Source organism: Staurois parvus, unplaced genomic scaffold (genome assembly GCF_062004578.1).
Source record: "Staurois parvus isolate SC_StPar_1 unplaced genomic scaffold, SC_StPar_1.0 ptg000376l, whole genome shotgun sequence".
NCBI lineage: Eukaryota > Metazoa > Chordata > Amphibia > Anura > Ranidae > Staurois > Staurois parvus.
This window is the reverse complement of record NW_028318172.1, coordinates 1,382,872-1,406,723: the sequence shown is the minus strand read 5'-3', so window position 1 is coordinate 1,406,723 and position 23,852 is coordinate 1,382,872. Positions and strand designations below refer to the sequence as shown.

At 42.3% G+C, this 23,852-nt stretch overlaps 1 protein-coding gene across 1 annotated transcript in view; it reads left to right on the top strand.

Annotated features, from left to right (window-relative positions):
* The first annotated feature begins 9,272 nt into the window (after window positions 1-9,272).
* Window positions 9,273-23,852, top strand: part of ABCC5 (ATP binding cassette subfamily C member 5) — a 125,298-nt gene continuing 110,718 nt past the window's right edge. The window contains exons 1-2 of the mRNA XM_089685461.1: window positions 9,273-9,423; window positions 14,804-14,975. Of these exons, the coding sequence (XP_089541587.1) occupies window positions 14,850-14,975 (126 nt within the window). The 5' untranslated portion in view covers window positions 9,273-9,423; window positions 14,804-14,849. The remainder of the gene's footprint in view (window positions 9,424-14,803; window positions 14,976-23,852) is intronic.

The window sequence follows — 23,852 nt, the reverse complement described above, 5'->3', positions numbered from 1 at the left end:
TACTATGTTTGAACTCCGATGGTCCTGTTACAGGTCAGGTTATAAACATGGTGGACCCCGAGGCCCAGTCAACTTTAATAAAAAAAAGGCCCATATTTGAGTGTTTTATGACTGCAGTGCTCGATAGTAAATTATTATAAAGTTGTAAATATAGTTGTATAACCTTGTCTTTGTTGGCTCACTTACCTTCAATATACTCAAGGTCATTTTAAATTGGTGTGGTTTATTTGTGTAAAGGGTGTGTCAGAGTGGTGGAAGTATTACACTACTCAGTTCAGTAAAAGAAGAATAACTCCAGACGCAAACTGTCCGTTCTTTCAGGGGTATCACTAGGGGGCTAACAAGCACCCTATGTGATAGCGTTGCTCAGGTGACTTTTACTTCTTATTGGGACATTAGGGAACTATTGGACCCCGAAAATAAAATATAAATAGGGCTATCCTGTTCAACTTACCAGCCAACCCCAGTCTAATAATGGCTTTTTCAGCAAGGAACATGGATAGGTATCATTTATCAAAAGGGGGGATAAGAAAGCCAGTTCAAACTGCCAGCCAGTTACCTAACTATCAAAAACCAAATTAACCTGTCTAAGAACATGCGTTTAAAAACAGGGCTTTCGTTAGCACACATTTGCAAATACATACGTAAGCCACAGAGCCACATTACGGCACTCTGAGTATTTGTGGTCCTAACTCTATAAATCTTGAGAGTCCTCATAGTAGAGGCACATGCATTTAATGGATAGATCAAGGGCAGGTGGACCTAAGGGAGCCCACCCCTCGTTAAAGGTACAGGAGCGCACTGACACCCAACATATAGCACAACGGCAGCCAGGGTGTCCAATACACCCACAAACCTCAAAAAATACATTAAAAAAACTGGTCACCGACCCAGGTCTATAACTGTCTTTTTCAACAGTGAACATGGACGGGCATCGCATATGAAATATAAATAGGGCTATCCTGTTCAACTTACCAGCCAACCCCAGCCTAATAATGGCTATTGGACCCCCTCTGCTTCAGACTGTGCTCGATCCCGTTTACTGACTTTGCAACTAGTAGTCTGACAGCTCTGAAATGCAAATTAAAGTGGAACTTTACTCAGAAAATGAAGTCCTGCTAAATCACTTCAGGCTGGAACCTTTAGCAGGTATAGTTATGTAAAACATTAAAAACAAGTGTCTGTACTGTTTAAAATCCTGTAATACACTGTCTCACCCTGCTCTGACCTGCTCAGACACTCACTATTTTTCAGCATTGTGCTGATATTGTAAAGTCCAATCTTCTGACAGCCTAAAGAGTTACTGCTGCTCAGGGGCTTTGGGCTTTAGCAAAATGGCAGCCTTCACCAAGAAGAAACAGGAGCAATGCTGGAGGCTATTTACAGCATGCACTAATTTTGCTAGCATAATTAATAATGTAGATTGTATGTTCCTTGCTAAATTATTTCTTAGCAAGTTGTTATAGGAACAGTTCCACTTTAAATATACAATTATTAAACCTTGAAATTCTAGGTTCACACTCTGCAGAGGATATTTGGGAAAAATGTCCTTTTATATCCTCCAGCTTGACATGCTGACAATGTTGCACCCTATGAAACCCATAAAAGTGATTGGCCAGCTGTACAGATGCTCAGATCACATTCCCGTAGCCTGGAGCCTACCGAATAAACAGAAACAAGCTCAGGGCTGCTGCTACTGCCATGAGCTTAGTGTACCATTTTCAAAGACGTGACACTTGGTACATGACATTGGCTTGCTCTCTGTGTGAAAGCCGTGTTCTCTCTGCAGAGGTCTGACACTCACCTTCCATAAAGGGCATGCTGAACCTCTGCAATGAGATCATTGCTTCCAGATGGGGAGCAAAGGTCCCCTCTGTAGCATGCTGGCAGGGGACAGGCTTTTCTACAGTTGCAAGAAAAAGTATGTGAACCCCTTGGGATTACGTGGAGTTTTGCATGAATTGGGCATAAAATGTGCTCTGAACGTCATCTAAGTCACAACAATAGAAGAACACAGTCTGCTGAACATAATACTACACAAACATTAGATGTTGCCATGGTTTAATTGCACATAACATGTAAACATTCACAGTGCAGGGAGGAAAAAGTATGTGAGGCCCTGGCTTAATGACTTCTCCCAGAGCTAATTGGAGCCAGGAGTGAGCCAACCTTGACTCCAATCAGTGTGATGATATTGGATGTGTTGCTGACAGCTGTCCTGCCCTTAAAAAACACACACCTGTTTTGGGTTTACTGGTTTCAAGAAGCACTGTCTGATGTGAACCATGCCTCGCAGAAAAGAGCTCTCAGAAGACCTACGATCAAGAATTGTTGACTTGCATGAAGCTGGAAAGGGTTACAGAAGTATCTTTAAAAGCCTTGATGTTCATGTGTCCACAGTAAGACAGACTGTCTACAAATGGAGAAAGTTTAGCACTGTTGCTACTCTCCCTAGGCGTGGTCGTCCTGTAAAAATTACTGTAAGAGCACAGCTGTCAGGGATCCGGGTGTAACCAGAAATGTGTGGACTGACACAGGGAAGTAGCAGGCTTCAGGAACACAGGCGTAGTCAGGGCTGGAGAGGTGGAATGGTCAGGCGGGCCATAAGGTACTGTCAGGCACCGCCCGGCGGGATCTCTAGTGACCCACAGAACAGGATTCCCCAGGGCGCGGAGTCTAAGCCCCAGTCTGCCTTTTCACCAGAGCCCCTGATGGTGGGGATGGACTTGGCGCAGGACTGAGACCAGGTCACGGCCCCTGAGTGCACCCAACTGTGGTAGAGGGGTCTGCCGAGGGTATGTACCGGGGGAAAGCCTGATGTGAAGGGGCTGGCAGGTTTGGACAGTAGTGACTGGATCCATGCGGGATGGATGGATCGTCTGGGTAGCGTCAGGCGTAGTCAGGCAGGCCAGGTCAGCAACGTGCGGGCAGTGAGGTACCGGAGGAGCAGGCAGAGAATAGTCAGGGTCACAAGCCGGGTTCAGTAACTCACGGGCAGCGCGGTACAGAGGATCAGGCAGAAGGATGGTCAGGCAAGCAACAGGAGACGGTCAGCAGAGGTCAGGATTAAAGCAGGGTCAGCAACTAGGCAGATAGGCAGGAACACAGGATACCAGGTACAGGGGCTCATGGGAAACATACACCAAGGCACTGACTGCAGGTCTGGCCATTCCTTAAATACACCTCCTGCAATCAGCCCCAGGTGTTGGCTGATTGCAGGAGTGAGCTTCTGGCTGCTGAGAGCACCCACTGGTCAGCCCTGGTACTGCAGCCCACACAGCAGGTGAGTCCCACCACCAGTGCTGAGTTCATTCCTGACAACAGCGCAGAATGCTGCATGAGGTAAAGAAGAATCCCAGAGTGTAAGCTAAAGACCTACAGAAATCTCTGGCACATGTTAACATTTTTGTTGACACATCTACAATAAGGAAAACCTTAAACAAGAATGGAGTACATGGGAGGACACCACGGAGGAATCCATTGCTGTCCAAAAAGAATATTGCAGCACGTTTGAAGCTTGCAAAAGAGCACCTGGATGTTCCACAGCACTACTGACAAAATATACTGTGGACAGATGAAACCAAGATTGAGTTGTTTGGGAAGAACACACAACACTATGTGTGGAGAAAAAAAGGCACAGCACACCAACATCAAAACCTCATCCCAACTGGAAAACATGGCGGAGGGAGCTTCATGGTTTGGGGCTGCTTTGCTGCCTCATGGCCTGGACGGATTGTTGTCATTGATGGGAAAATGAATACCAGAGTTTATCAAGACATTTTGCAGGAAAACGTACGACCATCTGTCCGCCAACTGAAGCTCCGCAGAGGATGGGTGATGCAACAGGACAATGACCCAAAGCATACAAGTAATTCAACAAAACAATGGCTGCAACAGCACAGAATACGCCTTCTGGAGTGGCCCAGTCAGAGTCCTGACCTCAACCCGATTGAAATGCTGTGGCATGACCTTAAGAGAGCGATTCACACCAGACATCTCAAGAATATTGCTACACTGAAACAGTTTTGTGAAGAGGAGTGGTCCAAAATTACTCCAGATCGTTCTGCAGGTCTGATCTGCAACTACAGGAAATGTTTGGTTGAGGTTATTGCTGCCAAAGGAGAGTCAACCAGTTATTAAGTCCAAAGGTTCACATACTTTTTCCTCCCTGCACTGTGAATGTTTACATGTTATGTGCAATTAAACCATGGTAACATCTAATGTTTGTGTAGTATTATGTTCAGCAGACTGTGTTCTTCTATTGTTGTGACTTAGATGACGTTCAGAGCACATTTTATGCCCAATTCATGCAAAACTCCATGTAATCCCAAGGGGTTCACATACTTTTTCTTGCAACTGTACATAGGATGTTGCTTATGAAAGAAAGTGAACTGTTAGACTTTGAACACCTTTTATTTTGATGTACACATAATGTATTTAGCTGTTTTAAAGTGGAACTAAACCCTCCTTTCGTTTTCAGTCAAGGAAGCTGCCATCTTAGCATCGGTTTGATCTTCAACTGTCACGATTCTGTACATATAATCAATTATGACATCAGTCATTTGATGGTTTGACAGTTTGATTGATAGCACAAGAAAATGTGACAGTTACATTTCCGGCACATGCCAGGACTGTAACTGTTTTTTGCACCTGCTAAACTGAAAGGCTTAGTTCCACTTTAAATGTAAACGTTTGATTGACCATTATAGTGGAACTGAGTATTTTACAAAATATTGTGAGCAGGCAGGCTATTTATCACAGAAGAGATATGCATAATCTTTTCTGAAATAAAATACACCTACCTTTCTGCTGGCAGTCTACTGTGGAATGTAAACTGAAATGCTCATATGCAGCTCAGCTTATATCGCTGGCACAGTCCTTGTGTATCAGGATGGCTGAAAACATGCAGGAGTTATGTCATCCCATGCCAGCCAATGAAGATACCTGAAGACCAACACCCAGTGAGAAGATCTGCCCCTGATGACATCCGATTGATGAAATGTGTAGGGAGATGAATCTTACATCGTATCCGCTGTGTCATTTCCAGTATATGGTGAGGATGAATGTGCCCACCTAGGTGAGCATGAATGTTTATTTTTCCTAATCCTCTTTTATTTATTTATTATAGGTACTTATATAGCGCTATCAATTTAAGCAGCGCTTTACATATATATTGTACATTCACATCAGTCCATAACCCTCAAGGAGTGTACAATCTAAAGTCCCTAAATTACATTCATACACATACTAGGGACAATTTAGACAGGATCCAATTAACCTACCAGCATTTCTTTGGAGTGTGGGAGGAAACCGGAGTACCCGGAGGAAACCCATGCAGGCACAGGGAAAACATGCAAACTCCAGGCAGGTGGTGCCATGGCTAGGATTCGAACTGACGACCCTAGTACTGCCAGGCGGAAGTGCTAACCATTTAGCAACTATGCTGCCCACTTCTCTTTTAATTATTATGTGTTATGGTTAAAGTTCCGCTGTAGTTGGATTTCCAGGGGGATATTGCAGTGTTCAGCAGCTGAATGGGTTTGGGGGCAAGGTAGCTTGGGATAAATTCTTCACAAACTCATTGAGAAGAGGCCGGTGCTGGTGAAGGACCCCTTGCAGACTCACATGGAGAGAAGGAAAATATAGTGCCTCTAGTTCTGTTTTAGGATTTTACTCACAACGTAACAGACGGGATAACAAATTGTCCTACAGAACATTTCGGGCCTGGTTCACATCTTTGCTGTCTGTTTTGCATGTGCTACCATTGAGCTCTGTAGATTTGGTGAAAGCACATAAAAAATGCAGCATGCAGGACTTCTTTTTAACATGCCTCACCTAAAATGCACATAAAATGCATAGGTGTGAATAGGGCCTTACACTCACACCTACAACTAAAGGACAGCCCAATGTATTCCTCCAAAAGGTGTTTAATATCCTAGGACTCACTACAGGGGGAAAGCTGTTGCACAGTTATGACATGGGCAGCACATTGGCTATGTGGGTTAGCCCTTCCACCTAGCAGCACTAGGGCGGTTGGTTTGAAGCCCAACCACAGTGCTACCTGCCGGGAGTTTGCATGTTCTCCCTGTGCCTGCGTGGGTTTCCTCCCACACTCCAAAGATATGCTGGGAGGCATTTGGCACTGCCGGCCCTTTAAAGGTTTTTAAAGCTGGGAGGTGGAGGCGAGCATTTAGGTTATGTGACCTCTACAGCTGATCAAGTGATGTGGTAAATGGCCAATCACAGCAGCCTTTTACTATGTGATCAGCCATGTCCAATGACACAGCAGATCACCGGTAAATGCAGTTTCTGGTTATCGGTTGCACTTTCCTCACGCTGTGAAAGTAGTGTCGATAACCGGCAATTGTCAGAGGAGGGATCGGCACCGATCATCAGGGCCCTGATGATCAGTACCCAGCAGTGCCACCCATCTTTGCCCAGCAGTGCCACCCACCTGTGCCCCTCAGTGCCACCCATCAGTGCTACCTATCAGTGCCATCTATCAGTGCTCATCAGTGTCGCCTATCAGTGCCCATCAATGCCGCCTATCAGTGCCCATCATTGTTTTCTATCAGTGTCAGCTCCTCAGTGCCGCTTATCAGTACCACCTCATCAGTGCCGCCTATCAGTGCCCATCAGTGCTGCCTATCAGTGCAGCCTATCAACGCACATCAGTGAAGGAGAAAAATTACCTGTTTGCAAAATTTTATAATAGAAACAAAGAAAAACTTTTTTTTTTCAAAATTTTTGCTCTTTTTCTGTTAATAGCACAAAAAATAAAACACTCAGCAGCAAGTACATACCACCATAAGAAAGCTCTATTTGTGTGAAAAAAATGCTAAAACATTCATATGGGTACAGTGTTGCATGACCGCGTAATTGTCATTCAAAGTGTGGCAGCACTAAAAGCTGAAAATTGGCCTGGGCAGGAAGGTGGTATAAGTGCTTGGTAAGCAAGTGGTTAATGGCTGTGTGTTGAGTTATTGTGAGGGGACAGCAAATTTACACTGTTATACAAGCTGTACACTCACTACATTACATTGTAGCAAAGTGTAATTTCTTCAGTGTTGTCACATGAAAAGATAGAATAAAATATTTACAAAAATGTGAGGGGTGTATTCACTTCTGGGGGGGAGAGAAAGAAAGAAAGCTCACAGGCCACTTTATTAGGTACATGTGTTCAATTGCACTTAGTCATGTTTTAATGTTATGAAACATTAATCCATAATGTTATGGATTCATAGGTTGGGGACCGGCCTGGACTGCAACAAAAAATAGGCCCCTTTCCTTGGAGCTTGACCTTTTGCGCCCATGGTAGGTCCACCACTTGTGTCAGTAGGTTTTTATTTTTTTAATTTTTCTTTGTTTTTTTAACATTTGGGGGGCTTTGGTGAGAGGGAAAGACAGGAAGGAAGGGGAGGCAGAGAAAACGAGAAAGAAAGAAAGAAAAAGAAAGAAAGAAAGAAAGAAAGAGAAAAAAAGGAAGGAAGGAGAGACAGATAGAGAAAGAAAGCAGGAAGGAAAAAGAAAGAAAGAGAAGGCAAAGAGAGAGAAAAAGCGGGGAGAGAGAGAGAGAGAGACAGAAAGGGGAGAAAGGAAGAAAGAAAGGAAAGAAAAGAAAGGAAAGAAAAGAAAGAAAAGAAAGAAAAAAAGGAAGGGGAGACAGAGAGAGAGAAAGAAAGAAGGAAGGAAGAAATGGGAGACAGAGAGAAAGAAGGAAGAAATGGGAGACAGAGAGAAAGAAGGAAGAAATGGGAGACAGAGAGAGAAAGAAGGAAGAAATGGGAGACGGAGGGACGGAGGGAGGGACGGAGGGACGGAGGGAGGGAGGGAGGGAGGAAGGAAGGAAGGAAGGAAGGAAGGAAGGAAGGAAAGAAAACTCACAGGCCACTTTATAAGGTACACGTGTTCAATTGCTTGGCAACACAAATTGCTAATTAGCCAATCACATTGCAGCAGCTTAGTGCATTTAGGCATCTAGATGTGGTGAAGACAATTTGCTGAAGCTCAAACCAAGCATCAGAATGGGGAAGAAAGGGGATTTAAGTGACTTTAAACATGGCATGGTTGTTGATGCCAGTTGGGCTGGTCTGGGTATTTCAAAAACTGCTGCTCTACTGGGATTTTCACGCAGGATCATCTCTAGGGTTTACAGAGAATGGCCCAAAAAAGAGAAAATATCCAGCGAGTGGCAGTTGTGTGGAGAATGCCTTGTTGATGTCAGAGGAGAATGGGCAGACTGGTTGGAGATGATAGAAAGGCAATGGTAACTCAAAAAACAACTAGTTACAACCAAGGTATGTAGAATACCATCTCTGAAAGCACAGCACGTCGAACCTTGAAGCAGGTGGGCTACAGAAGCAGAAGACCACACCGAGTGCCACTCTTGTCAGCTAAGAACAGGAAATGGAGGCTACAATTCACACAGCCTTACCAAAATTGAACAATAGAAGACTGGAAAAATGTTGCCTGGTCTGATGAGACTCGATTTCAGCTGCAACATTCAGATGATGGAGTCAGTATTCAGCATAAACATGTAAGCATGGATCCATCCTGCCTTGTATCAATGGTTCATGGATGTGCAGCTGACAAATCTGCAGCATGTGATGCTTTCATGTCAATGTGGACCAGAATCTCTGAGGAATGTTCCCAACACCTTGATGAATCTGCCATGAAGAATGAAGGCAGGCCTGAAGACAAAAGGGGTACTAGCGAGGTGTACTGAATAATGTGGCCGCAGAGTGTATATGCGTGTAGAGCACTGTGTACATATATAAGTACCTGTAAACAATAAACCAGTTCTGGGGAAGGCTGTGGCCCTGAAATGGTTTATCTGTATTCAACATTTTGTCTTCTCTTCAGACCTTAAAATCCATGGAAAACTACACAGTAAACCATATTTCTTTTTCTACATGACCCATCAGACCGACCTTCATTCTACAGAATGACACAAACTGCTGTCCCTGGTTCTGTTGCCAGAGACTGCATATATCCTGGAGACACAATAGCAGCGCCTCGTCACACCCAGGCCTAAAATGGCCTCGATTTGATGTACAAACAGAACGTTCCAGAGAGTGCTGCCGCAGCACGCGCATTAGAGGCGCGACCACAGAGCCGCGACACGCCCTCTGCCTTCTTTGACAGTGCAGTCACGCCTCTCTCGCCTGCGCTGCATTCTGGGATATGAAGTCACGTCGCCTATTCTGTACCGCTGGGCAGCCGATACCGGTAGACTATCCTTCCCATCACCCCCCGGGGTTTTGCCGGCCTACTCGGCTAACGAGCATGCGCAGTGTATCTCTCCGCTGACTGACCCGCAGCCCGGCTGGTTGTTTTCCTGAGTTGAAGAGCCGCAGTGGAAGAGTGAAGAGCGGAGCTTGTGAAGTTGTCTAGTCTCTGCTAGCTGCGGTCGTACTCTGCCAGGTAATGGGGCCTTAGCTTTCCTCACCGGCTGTGAGGATGACAGAGCTGTCCCAGCATTAGTGACCATAGCTGCTGTCCTGTAGTGATGTGACAGAACCATGGAAGACGCAGTGTTAGGAAGGGGAGTGACGCATCTCGGTGTCATGTTCCAGGCTGGGCAGGCAAGGGTGACATTGCGGCTGTGAGAGTGAAGGGGCCTTTTATTCTTTTCTCCCAGCACCTCCCTATTATTACCATGGACAGCTCCATGACGGTCACACAACAATCTGTTACAGGTAATATACAAGGCCCTCAGCCATGAACAGTCCACACAGCCGGGACTAGCTGAACCTTGGAGCCTCAGAAGGGAGCCGGGCCCGTTACCTGAGCCGGGGCCGAGCGATGTTTTGTTCTTCTGTACCGCTCTGCTTCCCTTTTTTTCCTTCCTCGCCAGGGGGCGCTCTGGGCGTGTTGTTCCCATAGAAGAGAAGGAGGGGGTACGCTCGCTGGAGCCTCTTCCAGCCTGAATGGCACACAGGCTCGGGATGCGAGGCTGCCGCATTGTGTATGTGGCTCATCGGGCGTAGGGGAGACACATCACACGTAGGTGTTCATGATCACTGCCATGATACCTTGTGTGTTAGGTTGGTAACAGGCTGCACAGACCAGATTCTTTCTCTCTGTGCAGGGGGAAGGGTACCATGGAGGTGTCACCCTGTTCTGATGACTTCTTCATTAGGTGTGAGGAGGCTGTGGCCGTGACAGCTAGAGCGATAATCGGGATGGCACAAGGTGACCTCAGATGTAAGCTCTCCAGGCCTCAGCTGATTGTTCAGCTCCGTATAGGGAGGGGGGGGGGGATGTTTTGTCCAGTGTAGGTGATGCTCTCATTTTCTGTTTTCACTTGTTTTTTTTTCCCTTGGAACTTTTGTTTTGCCATATCTTTTCATTTTTGATTCTGCATGTGTGACACATATACTTGTTTCATTTTTGCATCTAATTTTTTTAAAGTGGAGTTGCACTCAAAAGTGGAAGCTCCTCTTATGTGCCTCCTCCCACCGCACTGCCATATTTGGCACCTTTTGGGGGGGAGCGGGTACCTGGTTTTGACATATACCTGCTCCCACTTCCGGCTCAGTTTGCCGCGGCAAAGTGAGCTGGAAGTTCAGCCCCCTCCTTGCTCCTGCCGTCTCCTGGGAACTTTTCACAGGTCCCAGGAGACTGCCGGACCAATCAGGAGGTGCGGCACAATTCGCGCATGTGCAGTGGACATCAGGCTGTGAAGCCGCAAGGTGTCGCAGCCTGGTGCCCGCAATAGAGATGCCAACACTGGAGGACAGAAGGGACTGCGTGGGTGAGTACATCGCTAGTACCTGGGGCAGGTAAGTGTGTGTATATTAAAAGTCAGCAGCTACAATTGTTGTAGCTGCCGACTTTTAATAAACACAAAAATGTCTGGAACGCCACTTTAAGATACTGGTGGTACTGATGGGTAAATACAGATGTCAAATGACATTGTGTTGGTATAAAGGTTAGAGATGTTTATATCTTGCATAGGTGGGAGATAGTTTGTAAGATGCATTTTTGTTGATGCTAAAGACTGTATATACACAAAGTGTCCAAAAAGTAATGACCATGATGTTTTGAAAATTTGTTCAACAATTGAACATTTCTTCCTTAAAAGTATGCACCTTGTGAGTGTACACAATGCTCCCAGTGATTTTTCAATTCTTTATCGCATCCCTGGAAGTCTTAAAGTAGGATGGCATTCCGATCCTGCGTAGTGGCTCTTTGGAAGTTATCCACACTACCAAAATGGTGTACTTTCAAACCCTTCATCTTTGTTAATATGAAAAAATTGCAAGGAGCCAGGTTGTGGTTGTAGGGTGGATGGGGAAACCCTTCTTCATCTTTGTTAATATGAAAAAGTCGCAAGGAGCCAGGTTGTGGTTGTAGGGTGGATGGGGAAGCACCCTGATGTTTTTCAGCCAAACATTCTGACTGCCAAAGCACGATGACTTGGTGTGTTGCTATGATGAAGGATCCAAGTTGAGCCGATCTCCGTACGCACACAAAAAAAACTTTGTCTCAAGCGACCAAGAACTTCCATATAAAAGCTTTGATTCACAGTTTGACCAGTAGGTACAAATTCCTTATGGACAATTCCAAATGGGAAAAAAAGACCATTGATTTGAGATAATACAGATTTTCCATAAGCTTTTCTCACCATTTCAAAAGTTTTCAATGCACTTTTACCCAATTCCACACAAACCTTTATCGCGTACTGCTCTTCCAAACTAGATTGCATTTTCCTTAATACAAGGCTATTAAACAGGGTGTCACGAAAACAACAAAACAATGTCTTGATTCTGACAGGGCTGGAATGCAACAGATCAGTGTTCTAACGTGTGCCTGGCACCCCACCCCAATGGTGACCTTGGTCAGCTTCTCCCTTCACAGAGCTCTTCTTGAGCGTAGGAACTTCATTCTCATTATATTCTGAACACACTGTGTGTGTGTTTTATATTTAAAATAAAAGAATAGGTAATACTTGCTCAGTGCAACGATATTGCATAGAGAGGTCACTTGGTTTTTCTTCTGGCAGTCCCCTACCAGCGCTATCAGCTTCTCCCTATTCTAGATTTCTTCTTGGCAAGCTGGGCGTCAGGGAGACATCTGTGTGTGCACACTCCCGTGCCTTGCTGTGTGCATCCATAGACACAAATAGCATCAGTAGGCCATGCCCCTGCTCCCTCCTTACATGACAGCAGCAGGTGCTTACAGATCCCCCTGCCCTCAGTTTCTCCTGAGGGTAGTGATGACATGGTAAACCAGGTAAGTGTTTTAAGGATGGAGATCAGTAAGACAGGTAGTGAGTTTTTTTTTTAAATTTAAAGAGGAACTCCACTGCACCGGAATACCAAAAATGAAAACCTTGATTTAATTAATATTTAAGGCAAGCTCCCATATCCATCCATGTCTCTGATTTAGTTTGCCGGGAAATCACTTTGAAAAACACCCTTAGCATTTTTAGTCGTGGCCATCTTGAGAAGGGCAGAAGATTCATGTACTAATTACTTCCTGGAATCCATCTGCCCTTAGCTCAGGCAGGCGGGTGTGCTTAACTGAGAAAGCCCCTGCTCCCCTTCTGAAGACTCCTGGGATGTATGACATAATTTGCCTAGGCATTAAAACCAGGAAGCAACTGAAAAAAAAAAAGTTTAAAACAAGTAAATCTGATATAGCTCCTATCTTTTTACTAATACTAGCAGTATAAAGCTTAAAATAGTCATTGTTGACTAATAAAGTTCTGCTTTAATGTGCAGGATGCATAAAGGGGGAAAAACTTTTAGACTTTAGAACCACTTTAAATTGTGACGGGTGTGACACCAGTTGCACAATGTACACAGATTTGCAAATAGGGCACAAAAACAACTTGTGATTTATATGATGGGGTATCTTCTTGACTCATTTGAATTGAAGAAGTGGCTGAGATAAGCTACAAGACATGATGTCAGCATTACAGAGCAAGGCCAGCTTGAATGTGACTAATTACTGTTAGATAACTTGTTTAGTAAGTCCCTACCCACAGTCGTGTGTTGTTCATCCCCTTTCTTGCTTCTCTCATTGCTCATTATGTTCTCTCAATTCTCATTTAGCAGGCAATGATGTCACTTTTCTTAACAAGCGATATGCAGCTAGAAATCAAATGAGCTTCTTTCTAATTGAAATAAAGAGAGACGTATGCATTGACTGTGCTCTTCCTGTGGGCTTGCAGTATGGTTAGCATCCTTCAGGACTAGTCCAGGCTTGTACAGTTTGAAGGCATAACAGTTTCTATAAATCAGACAAGCTTCCAAGAATATGTGTTCAAATGAAACATGATTGCAATACTGACAAATCTTAAACAAATGTAACACTTGAAAATGTTTTGCTCTTTCTCCAGTAGCATGTTTTTGTTCCTGGTAGTCCTTGGTGCTGTGTACAGCCACCATATATCATCATGTCTGTGGGCAGTTGTAAGTAGCACCAGTAATTCCGAAGCACAAAAATATACTACTTTGCTTACACTGTACTGAAAAATGTGCTTGTTTGAATGAGCCCTTGGGGTTTATTCATATCCGGTGCATTCCAGAGGGACAATGCAAAATGCCATCATAGTGGTGTATGGACGGTATGCAGTGAAAAAAAGTACAACAAGCTGTACTTTTTTCATTGCAGTGTGAGGTGGCAGTGTGACATTTCTATAAAGTTGGTTTAAAAAAACAAAACTAAAAGGAAGCGGAGTGATTGTGCCATCATTGGCGCATTGGCACTGCAGTGATCCCACTGCTCCACACACCAGCTGTGTGTCTAAATTAGCCCTTTATAGTTTTGCTTGCTAACAAGGCTAGTGTGAACGTAGCCTTATTGGCAAAGCTTAATTGAACAAGCTGAAGATAGAAGCTGATTGGCTACCATGCACAGTTGCACCATATTCTGAGTGCATCAGCTTTAGTCAATCTCCTCCCATTGTGTAGCAGTAAACTGTTTACTTTTTTTTTCTCTGACTTTATTGGAAGTGTACTAAGTGCCATCCTGTCCAGTGTGCTGGGAGAGAAATGTTGCATGTCTGCATTTTTCTGTACTGCACTGCACATCGCCATGGCATTGTGGTGAATGGGGCACATAAAAAACAACTGTTTTCTTTTGCCCTTGTGACTTGTACTGATCCAGTGCAAAAAAAAAAAAGTCACCACAGGATGTTTGAATCAGCCCTTCATTTACACTGTATGCTCTGACCTGCATTTTACTACTCGGAACAATGCTCTAGGGCACTTAGAAAATAATTGTTTCCTATGTGCCTGAGGTGTCAGGCCTAGGAATGGTTTGCATTATCTGTTATACTTTTTTGGAGACCTGTTGTGTATCACTGGTTGAGCTCCCCCTGAATATACGTCTTTTTGCATATTGTTCCTGTCAGTGTCGTACTTTTCGGGAGGTCACTACTCTTGTATGCGCTCTGTCTTGAGACAGCCATGTGAAATTGTAATTTCACTATGTATCCTGTACTTCTGATCTGTGCTTTGTAAGTGCACAATGTATTAAATAAAGAGCAAATCACACTACTCTTCACGTCCCACAAAAACGAACACTAGCCTATGCACTAAAATAGACCATAGGGGTGTATAGCCCTAAGGGGATATTTCCTTTTGCTTCCTGATGTGTTTCCAATACAGGAAGTAAAGAAAAAATTTCCCTTTTTAATGGTTGACTGCAAAAATAAGAAACTGATTAGTTTTAACAATTTCTCACTTCAATCAAAACTTTAGTTATATTTTACATTATTCAATGATTAGTAAGAATAAAATTAAATAAAGTCTTGTTTATTAAAGTTGTGTTTTTTTTTTTTTCTCCAAAGTTTTTGCAAACATTGCATCACTAGAGGCAATCAATGCTAAAGGAAGATGAAAGATCTAGATTTAGGAGTCGAATATGTCATACCCAGCCTGGGGTACAAAAATGTTCGGGAACCAAACCAAGATGAGAAAAATGAGCAAGAAGACTTCAAATATGAGAAGAAAAAATCGCAGGTCAGCTTTCTTTGTGAATGGTCAATGCCAACTAATTAACAAATTTTTGTTAAAAAAACTGACATTTGTTTGACAGTTCTCTTCTGCTTTAGGATGTTGTAGCTTGTTAATTCACAGCAGTAACTCAGCATCTTTAAATAAATAAAGGGATTTTTTGAGGTGGGTATGACAGTTATTCAACTAAACTTTTGATTCCAGATATTTTGCACATTAACTATTCAGCATCAGAGATAACATTCTGGTTATGTGTGCTTTTACTTGTAGAGTGAATTTGTCGTTCAAGCGATTGGAACAACTTAGCTTTTGAGCATTGCAAATCATTAGGTCGGCTTGATATTTTCTTTCTTTTGTGTCAAGACATTTGTAATTAAAGGAAAGCTATAACTAAGGGTAGGTTCACTTCTCTGTGTTTCCTGCTTGCTTTGTTTGCATGGTCACAGCGGCCCATCTATTTGAGTTGCTGCTGTACCTGCTATTCCTGCAAAGAAAAAGTCCCTAAACCTTTCTTAAAACATACCCTTTTCCCGCACTATAAAATACACCTCTTTTTCTGATGCTTGGGGGTGCCATAGCGGTTTGTGTCCATTACTATTCCCTGAAGTCAAGCTGTTCTGACTGGGCAAAATGTTAGCCCTTCCTCATAGTTCCAAAGCTCACCTGTCTGTTTCTGTCTTAAACATTCCTGTTGGCAAGTGAAGCAGTCCAGCATGGCGATAGACCATTAAAAGTGTATGAAGACATGGTTAAGCAGAACGCTTCCATACTTCCTGGAAGTGTCTGAGCTTTGCCACCATATGGTTGAAGCAGGGGATATTGAAAGCTCTTTTGCCCTGTGCCACAATAATGGTGCCAAAATCACTGACCTGGGCAACTCATGTTATATCCATAGCACCACCAGCTATTACCACACTACTAGTACTACTGTAACTAGAGTAGCTATTAACCCTGGTATACAATTTTCTGGTTGCTATTGGCTGATGTTTTCCCTAGATTACCAGTGGGGGACTATTTACGTCTCTTTTTTGGCGTGTTTAACTTGTGGTGCCAAGATGCACTTGCTGCAAACCCACACCTGAAACACAGCTAGCAGAATTTTTTTTCTAACACATCACGTACAAAACCCATAGATGTGAGCAGGGCTTTATTGTTCTCTTTATACTTTTGTTGCATCAGAGAGCGATCAGGAGGCATCAGCAGTGCATAAAAATCCCTTGTTTGTTTCTTTTTACATTGAGATTTTTGTCCAACTGTCACACACAAAAGTGTTTTGTTCCTGCCCTGGCAGTTTGTCTAGTTGTTAGAATATGGTTTGATGCGCAGAATATTGGAGAATGCTTGTTTATGTATAAACAGAAATGTTGAGCTTAAATTGGTTGTAAACCCTTACCTATAGCCAATGAAATGACCAGCCTCAGGTGGTACAGAGGTGAAGCAAATCCTCCTACGTACGTTGAACCTGTTTACCTGCTGCCATCTGTCCTGCACATCCTTGTAAAACTCAGATGTAAAGTATTTTTCCCTGACTCACAAAGCAGGGGTGGGGGCTGCAGTTACACTGTACAAGAGCTCTGAGAGCTGATTTGAGGGAATGGGCACATCCCCTTCACATAACACACAGGTACAGAGTGGAGGCTGTCAATCAAAGGTTATGTGCTGGAGCTCCCTCCCCTGTAAGATTTTTAGCTCTTGGTGTCAGGAAAACCTGTCAGAAGTGACTCATGCAGATATCCGAGCAAGGAGATTGCAGAGAGAAAAGACACTTAGGCGCAGAGGCAGACTGACAACTCATGGGGCCCCTGGGAAATAGGGGATCATGGGGCCCCTGTGTCCTTGCCCAAACTCAAAAAAGCCTATGAAAAAGGTACCAGAGGCATCTCATGGGGCCCCCTACTGACCCTGGGCGCTCGGGCAATGCCTGAGTTTCCAAATGGTCAGTCCGCCCCTGCTTAGGCGTTGATTTGCTAAAACTGGAGAGTGCAAAATACGGTACAGCTGTTCATGGTAGCCAATCCGCTTCTAACGTCAGCTTGTTCAATTAAGCTTTGCCAAAAAAAAACCTGGAAGCTGATTGGTTTCTGTGCAAAGCTGCATTAGATTTTGCGCACTCCAGTTTTAGTAAATCAACCCCTTAGTGCTTTAGAGAGAGGCAAGTAAGCACTATATAAATATGTGCTTTGTTCAGATTTAATGTCTGAGGTTTACAACCACTTTAATGTTGATGGTCGCATTGCAAGAAAATTGGATAAGAAGGAGCTCCAGTGATTGAGTTTTTTAAATTTTTCCACATAAGATTATTTAATTATTATACGTCAGTGTTTCTCTAACTTTCCTAACCCAAGCAAAGTTATATTGGTTCATTTTTCTTGGGCAGAATACCAGTAATTGTGACTACTGTAGTAATGAGAGCCAAATAAATGGCATGCGTTATTGTCCTTATGTCCAGCACAATAGAACGCATTCTGTGAAGTGTCCATACATGTTAAATACGTTTACTATATATTAGGAATGTTATTTCCAGTGTATAAGACAAAAGGAGGTTTGTTCTTCAGCACCCAAACACAGACTAAGACAGACATCAAGAATTACACCCAGTGTTCAAGACATGAAAAAATTATAGTGTGAAATGTCCATGCAAATAACATCCAAATATATAGAGAATAAGAACAGATACTGAGACCTACCCAGCATACAAAGCAAGAAATCGGACACTGTACAATGTCCATACATATACTATACAAGTATAGATACAGATCCTCTGCATTGGCCATCGGTAGTGAATAAGACACAGAATACGTAGAATTATGCTGAACAAATCTGTTTACATTTTATGGTACAGCATAGTAAACTTGTCCAAAAAGCATACAGGAAAACTAATAATGTGTAATGTTTGTTTCTGTTCATGTTCCTGCAATTTCAGAAGCGAATTGAGTTGCGGAGTGAAGGATCTTGTGTCCCTGCCAAGCTGGGAACACAATCCTTCACTTCCCCTAGTAAAAGCACCACCTTATGTACACACAGCACATAAATAGGCACACAGTTAACCCTTTGAACACCCCAGATGTTTAACCTCTTCCCAGCAAGTGTCATTAGTATAGTATAAGTGCATATTTTTAGCACTGATCACTGTATTGCCATTACTATATAAAATAAATAAAATCCCCTATATGTCCCATAGTTTGTAGATGCTTTAACTTGCACAAACTAATATGCTTATTGGGGTTTTTTTTTTACCCAAAATGTGTAGCAGAATACATTATGGCCTAAATTTATGAAGAAATTAGATTTTTTTTTTTTATTCAATGTTTTATGGCAGAAATTAAGAAGAAATGTTTTTGGGTTTTTTTCTTCCCAAAAATTGTTGGTCTTTTTTTTATAACGCAAAATAAAAACAATGCAGAGGTGATCCAATGCCACCAAAAGCAAGCTCTATTTGTAGGGAAAAAGTCATAAATTTCATTTATGTACACAATTGTCAAAGGAACACAGCGCCATATCGCAAAAAATGGCCTGGCCAGGAAGGGGGGTAAATCTTCCAGAGGTCAAGTGGTTAAAATGTCAATGGCACCTAAATTTGCGGGCTGATTCTGCCGTGTGACATGTGCTGCCCAAAAGAAGTTACTTTTTTTTTTTTCCCCCTGATAATCACGGCAGAATCACTCTGTTTTTAGGTGCCACTGAAATTAGTGGCACCTGAACACGCTGATGAGCTATTTGACATTTTAACAGCGTGTTTTGAAATTGCAGCAAAGATCATAGCGATTCCACACTATGTGAACAGAGCCTAAAACTAGACCCAAAAGATTAAGAAATAGTAAACCGTAATTCTAAATATAAAAATGGTATTCTTAACACTCATAAGTGGTATAGGAAACTTGTGTATAAACAGATGTAACAAAATGAAGAAGAGAAAAAAAAACAAAAGGTTAACTTACACTTAAAAATAAGAGTTGCTAGCATTTGTCAAGTTTGCCATGACCATACAGAAGCCTAGTACGCGTGGAGCTATAAATGACTAAGTAAAGGAAAAACCTTTTTCTAGTATATTGTGTGGTTAGTCTTAAACACTTTATAAATCCATTTCAAAATTCCTGTTCACTGTAAAGAAATGTGAAACATGGGCTGCAGCTTATTCCTCAGAAATTGCCATTGACTGCGATGATGTCTGCCTTCTAAATCTGGAAATTAAACTCTTCCTATTGACCTAGGAGCACCAGAAACATTTTTTTACCTTGAGCACAGTAGAAAGAAATCGCTGCTCTGCTTCCCAGACAGGGAAAGCATCTTTATAGTCCAGCAGTCAGCAGCCCAAGAATGCTTTACACAGGCATTGGGCTGCAGTAGGTATTTGTTAGCAGCTGCATAATGGGACCCTATAGGGCAGAGAGGCTACAACTGTGACCTGCTTATGTTAAAGGAATAGATAAAACAACATATTTAGCCATATTTCTTTGTTTATCCTAGATTTTTTTGCCAAACTCCCAAGTTAGTATTTTGAAAACAATTGTGATGTCAATATGAATTTATTGAATTTGCTAGTAATTAATTTATTATTGTACTGAAATATTTTTAGAACTAGAACTGGAAATGTTAAATGAAATTATTTCAGTATTTGATTTTTAAATATTCTGCGGTTTTGTCCTTTGAATCCTGCCATGAGAATAAAATGTTCATTTTCTATATGCTCCACTAATGAGGAGTTTGCATCTCTAACTGTACAACTGAATTCCATGTTTGTATGTGTATCCTTAATTAAACAACAAAGGATAATCCTATTGCAGTGACATACATTATGTATGTTTGAACTTAACCACTTCAATACCAGGCACTTTTACCTCCTTCCTGCCCAGGTAAATTTTCAGGTTTCAGTGCTCACACTTTGAATGACAATTGCGCGGTCATGCAACACAGTACCCAAACTAAAAGTTTATCATTTTGTTAACACAACTAGAGCTTTCTTTTGGTGGTATTTATCCTCCCTGGAGGTATTCCTGAGTGTAGCTCGGGGTAAAGTTTCAGCACCACATGCAGTAACCCCGAGCTACACTCAGGCTTACCATGCGGCGCTGCTCCGGGATCCCTTCTGCACTTACCTTGTCCTTCGCTCCCGTGATGTCCCCCCTGCAGCGTCCCCGGCCATCTCCTCCGGCCGATGCCGGCATCTGTCTTCCGGGTTCCATTCCCTGGGATGTACGGGGGATGGAATGGTGGAAAATTTGAAAATGACAAAAAGTGACATTCACTCAATACACTAAAATCACATAGTAAAACATTACTGTATCAAACCATTTCACATACATTTTGTCCCTAGTGCTTTGTCCTGTGCCCTGCCTGCATTTTTACTGTTCTTTCTGCCTGGAAACTGAGAAAAGTCCATGGCGTCCGAAAAGCGTCCCTTTATGTCAAAAGCAGTTTTAGACCAGCTAGAGAACAGTGATAGTAAATCAGAACCACTTGCAGAATTGAGTGATAATGATTTGTGGGGAAATTCGTCATCAGACACTGAAAACGATTTTGCGACTTTACTCAGTGATGTGCGAACTTGGCGCTCTATTTAAAATTTCAATGTTTTTGGTTTGATTATATTATTGAATTAAATTTATTATATTGTTTTTTATGATTTAATTATAATTTATGATTTCGTGTTTCAAATTTTATCATACCCGGGATGTTTACTAGACTCTTGTTCGGAAAGATTTCAGTGAGTTATTCCTAAAAATTACAGGCCTACAGTAAAAAAATGACATATTTCCATGTAAAAAAAAAGTACCGCTTTGAGCACAGAAATACTGACATAATCAGACAGCTAGGGAGGCTACTCACCGAAAATTTCGAAAAAAAACATGTTCTTTGTTTCTGTTATAAAAGTTTGCAAATCAATAATTGTTCTTCATAAATTTAGGCCAAGATGTATTCTGCTACATTTCTTTGGTGAAAATAACCCAAATCAGTATTTATTATTTAGTCTGTAGGAAAGTTAGAGTTCACAAACTATGGGATATATCTGAAAATTGATCAATCCCGAACTACTGCCAGCCAATCTTAATTTCTTGAGGTCCAAAAATGGCAGAACAGTACAGAAATGACCCCTTTTTGCAAAGTAGACAGTCTGACGTATTTCATAAGAGGCATGGCAAGTTTTTTTTGAAGTTGTAATTTTTTTGTTATTTTTTGTAAAATGAAGAAATTAAAAAAATTATTTTCACAATTTAAAATTTTTTTTTTTTTTTTACTTCGTGTCAACAGTGCAGTACAGTGCCAGCATACAACTGGTGTGGCAGTGATCAGGGACACTGGCTGGTGACAGTTCGAAAAAAAAATAATTTTTACCATAGTAACATTGTACTACTTTGGGGAAGTGATCATATATACATATATATATATATAAGGAATCATATAATAATGGTAAAGAACAGAGATAGCCCACCACATCCAACGTAATATGCAAATCGGAAAATCTGGATTATTAAAAAAAAAGATTTATTTATATATATATATATATACACAGACAGTCAGGTCCATAAATATTGGGACATCGACACAATTCAAACATTTTTGGCTCTATACACCACCACAATGGATTTGAAATGAAATGAACAAGATGTGCTTTAACTGCAGACTGTCAGCTTTAATTTGAGGGTATTTACATCCAAATCAGGTGAACGGTGTAGGAATTCCAACAGTTTGCATATGTGCCTCCCACTTAAGGGACCAAAAGTAATGGGACAGAATAATAATCATAAATCAAACTTTCACTTTTTAATACTCGGTTGTAAATCCTTTGCAGTCAATTACAGCCTGAAGTCTGGAACGCATAGACATCACCAGACGCTGGGTTTCATCCCTGGTGATGCTCTGCCAGGCCTCTACTGCAACTGTCTTCAGTTCCTGCTTGTTCTTGGGGCATTTTCCCTTCAGTTTTGTCTTCAGCAAGTGAAATGCATGCTCAATCGGATTCAGGTCAGGTGATTGACTTGGCCATTGCAAAACATTCCACTTCTTTCCCTTAAAAAACTCTTTGGTTGCTTTTGCAGTATGCTTTGGGTCATTGTCCATCTGCACTGTGAAGCGGCGTCCAGTGAGTTCTGAAGCATTTGGCTGAATATGAGCAAATAATGTTGCCCGAAACACTTCAGAATTCATCCTGCTGCTTTTGTCAGCAGTCACATCATCAATAAATACAAGAGAACCAGTTCCATTGGCAGCCATACATGCCCACGCCATGACACTACCATCACCATGCTTCACTGAGGAGGTGGTATGCTTAGGATCATGAGCAGTTCCTTTCCTTCTCCATACTCTTCTCTTCCCATCACTCTGGTACAAGTTGATCTTGGTCTCATCTGTCCATAGGATGTTGTTCCAGAACTGTGAAGGCTTTTTTAGATGTTGTTTGGCAAACTCTAATCTGGCCTTCCTGTTTTTGAGGCTCACCAATGGTTTACATCTTGTGGTGAACCCTCTGTATTCACTCTGGTGAAGTCTTCTCTTGATTGTTGACTTTGACACACATACACCTACCTCCTGGAGAGTGTTCTTGATCTGGCCAACTGTTGTGAAGGGTGTTTTCTTCACCAGGGAAAGAATTCTTTGGTCATCCACCACAGTTGTGTTCCGTGGTCTTCCGGGTCTTTTGGTGTCGCTGAGCTCACCGGTGCGTTCCTTCTTTTTAAGAATGTTCCAAACAGTTGTTTTGGCCACGCCTAATGCTTTTGCTATCTCTCTGATGGGTTTATTTTGTTTTTTCAGCCTAATGATGGCTTGCTTCACTGATAGTGACAGCTCTTTGGATCTCATCTTAAGAGTTGACAGCAACAGATTCCAAATGCAAATAGCACACTTGAAATGAACTCTGGAGCTTTTATCTGCTCATTGTAATTGGGATAATGAGGGAATAACACACATCTGGCCATGGAACAGCTGAGAAGCCAATTGTCCCATTACTTTTGGTCCCTTAACAAGTGGGAGGCACATATGCAAACTGTTGTAATTCCTACACCGTTCACCTGATTTGGATGTAAATACCCTCAAATTAAAGCTGACAGTCTGCAGTTAAAGCACATCTTGTTCGTTTCATTTCAAATCCATTGTGGTGGTGTATAGAGCCAAAAATGTTTGAATTGTGTCGATGTCCCAATATTTATGGACCTGACTGTATATGATTTTTTTTTTTTTTTTACACAATTTGATTATAGCAAAGAATTTCTTTGCTATAAGCAAGCATTTAACTGAATTAAATCACAACCCATCAGTGTCATGTGATTAGCCGTGGCCAATCACAGCTAATCACAACCAAAAAAAAACTGAATGAATCTATTTAACTGAATTAAATCGATTCATTCAGTTTTTTGGTTGTGATTTAGTTGTGATTGGCCACGGCTAATCACATGACACTGATGGGCTGTGATTGGCCCAGCATGTACATGTAATTGCTGTGACCATTCACAGCTAGACACACTTGTATACAATGGATGGCATGAAAGGAAGCCATCCATTGTATACAGCTGTCATGTGACCTGCTGTGATTGGTCCGAGGTAAATGGTTGGTGACAGATCTCGCCACAGCGTGGCCCTGCGGGCACGCGCAAACTGCGATCCGGGAGGGACGTTATATGACGCCCTCCCGGAGAGACGAAGTGTTCGCCCGGCCGTCATATTACTATAGGCCGGGCAGGAAGTGGTTAAAGCACGACTCCATTAAATACATTTTTCACAGATGTACAGTGGGCCTACCTGGCTTGATGTAAGTATGCTTATCTGATATCCAGAGGGCCACTGGGGATGCTGTGAACAACTGTACTGCTATTTAACAAGGGTGTGGAAATATTTGAAAAAATTCCATTTCCAAGGGACTAAATTGGGGTCCCAGTCTACTTGTCA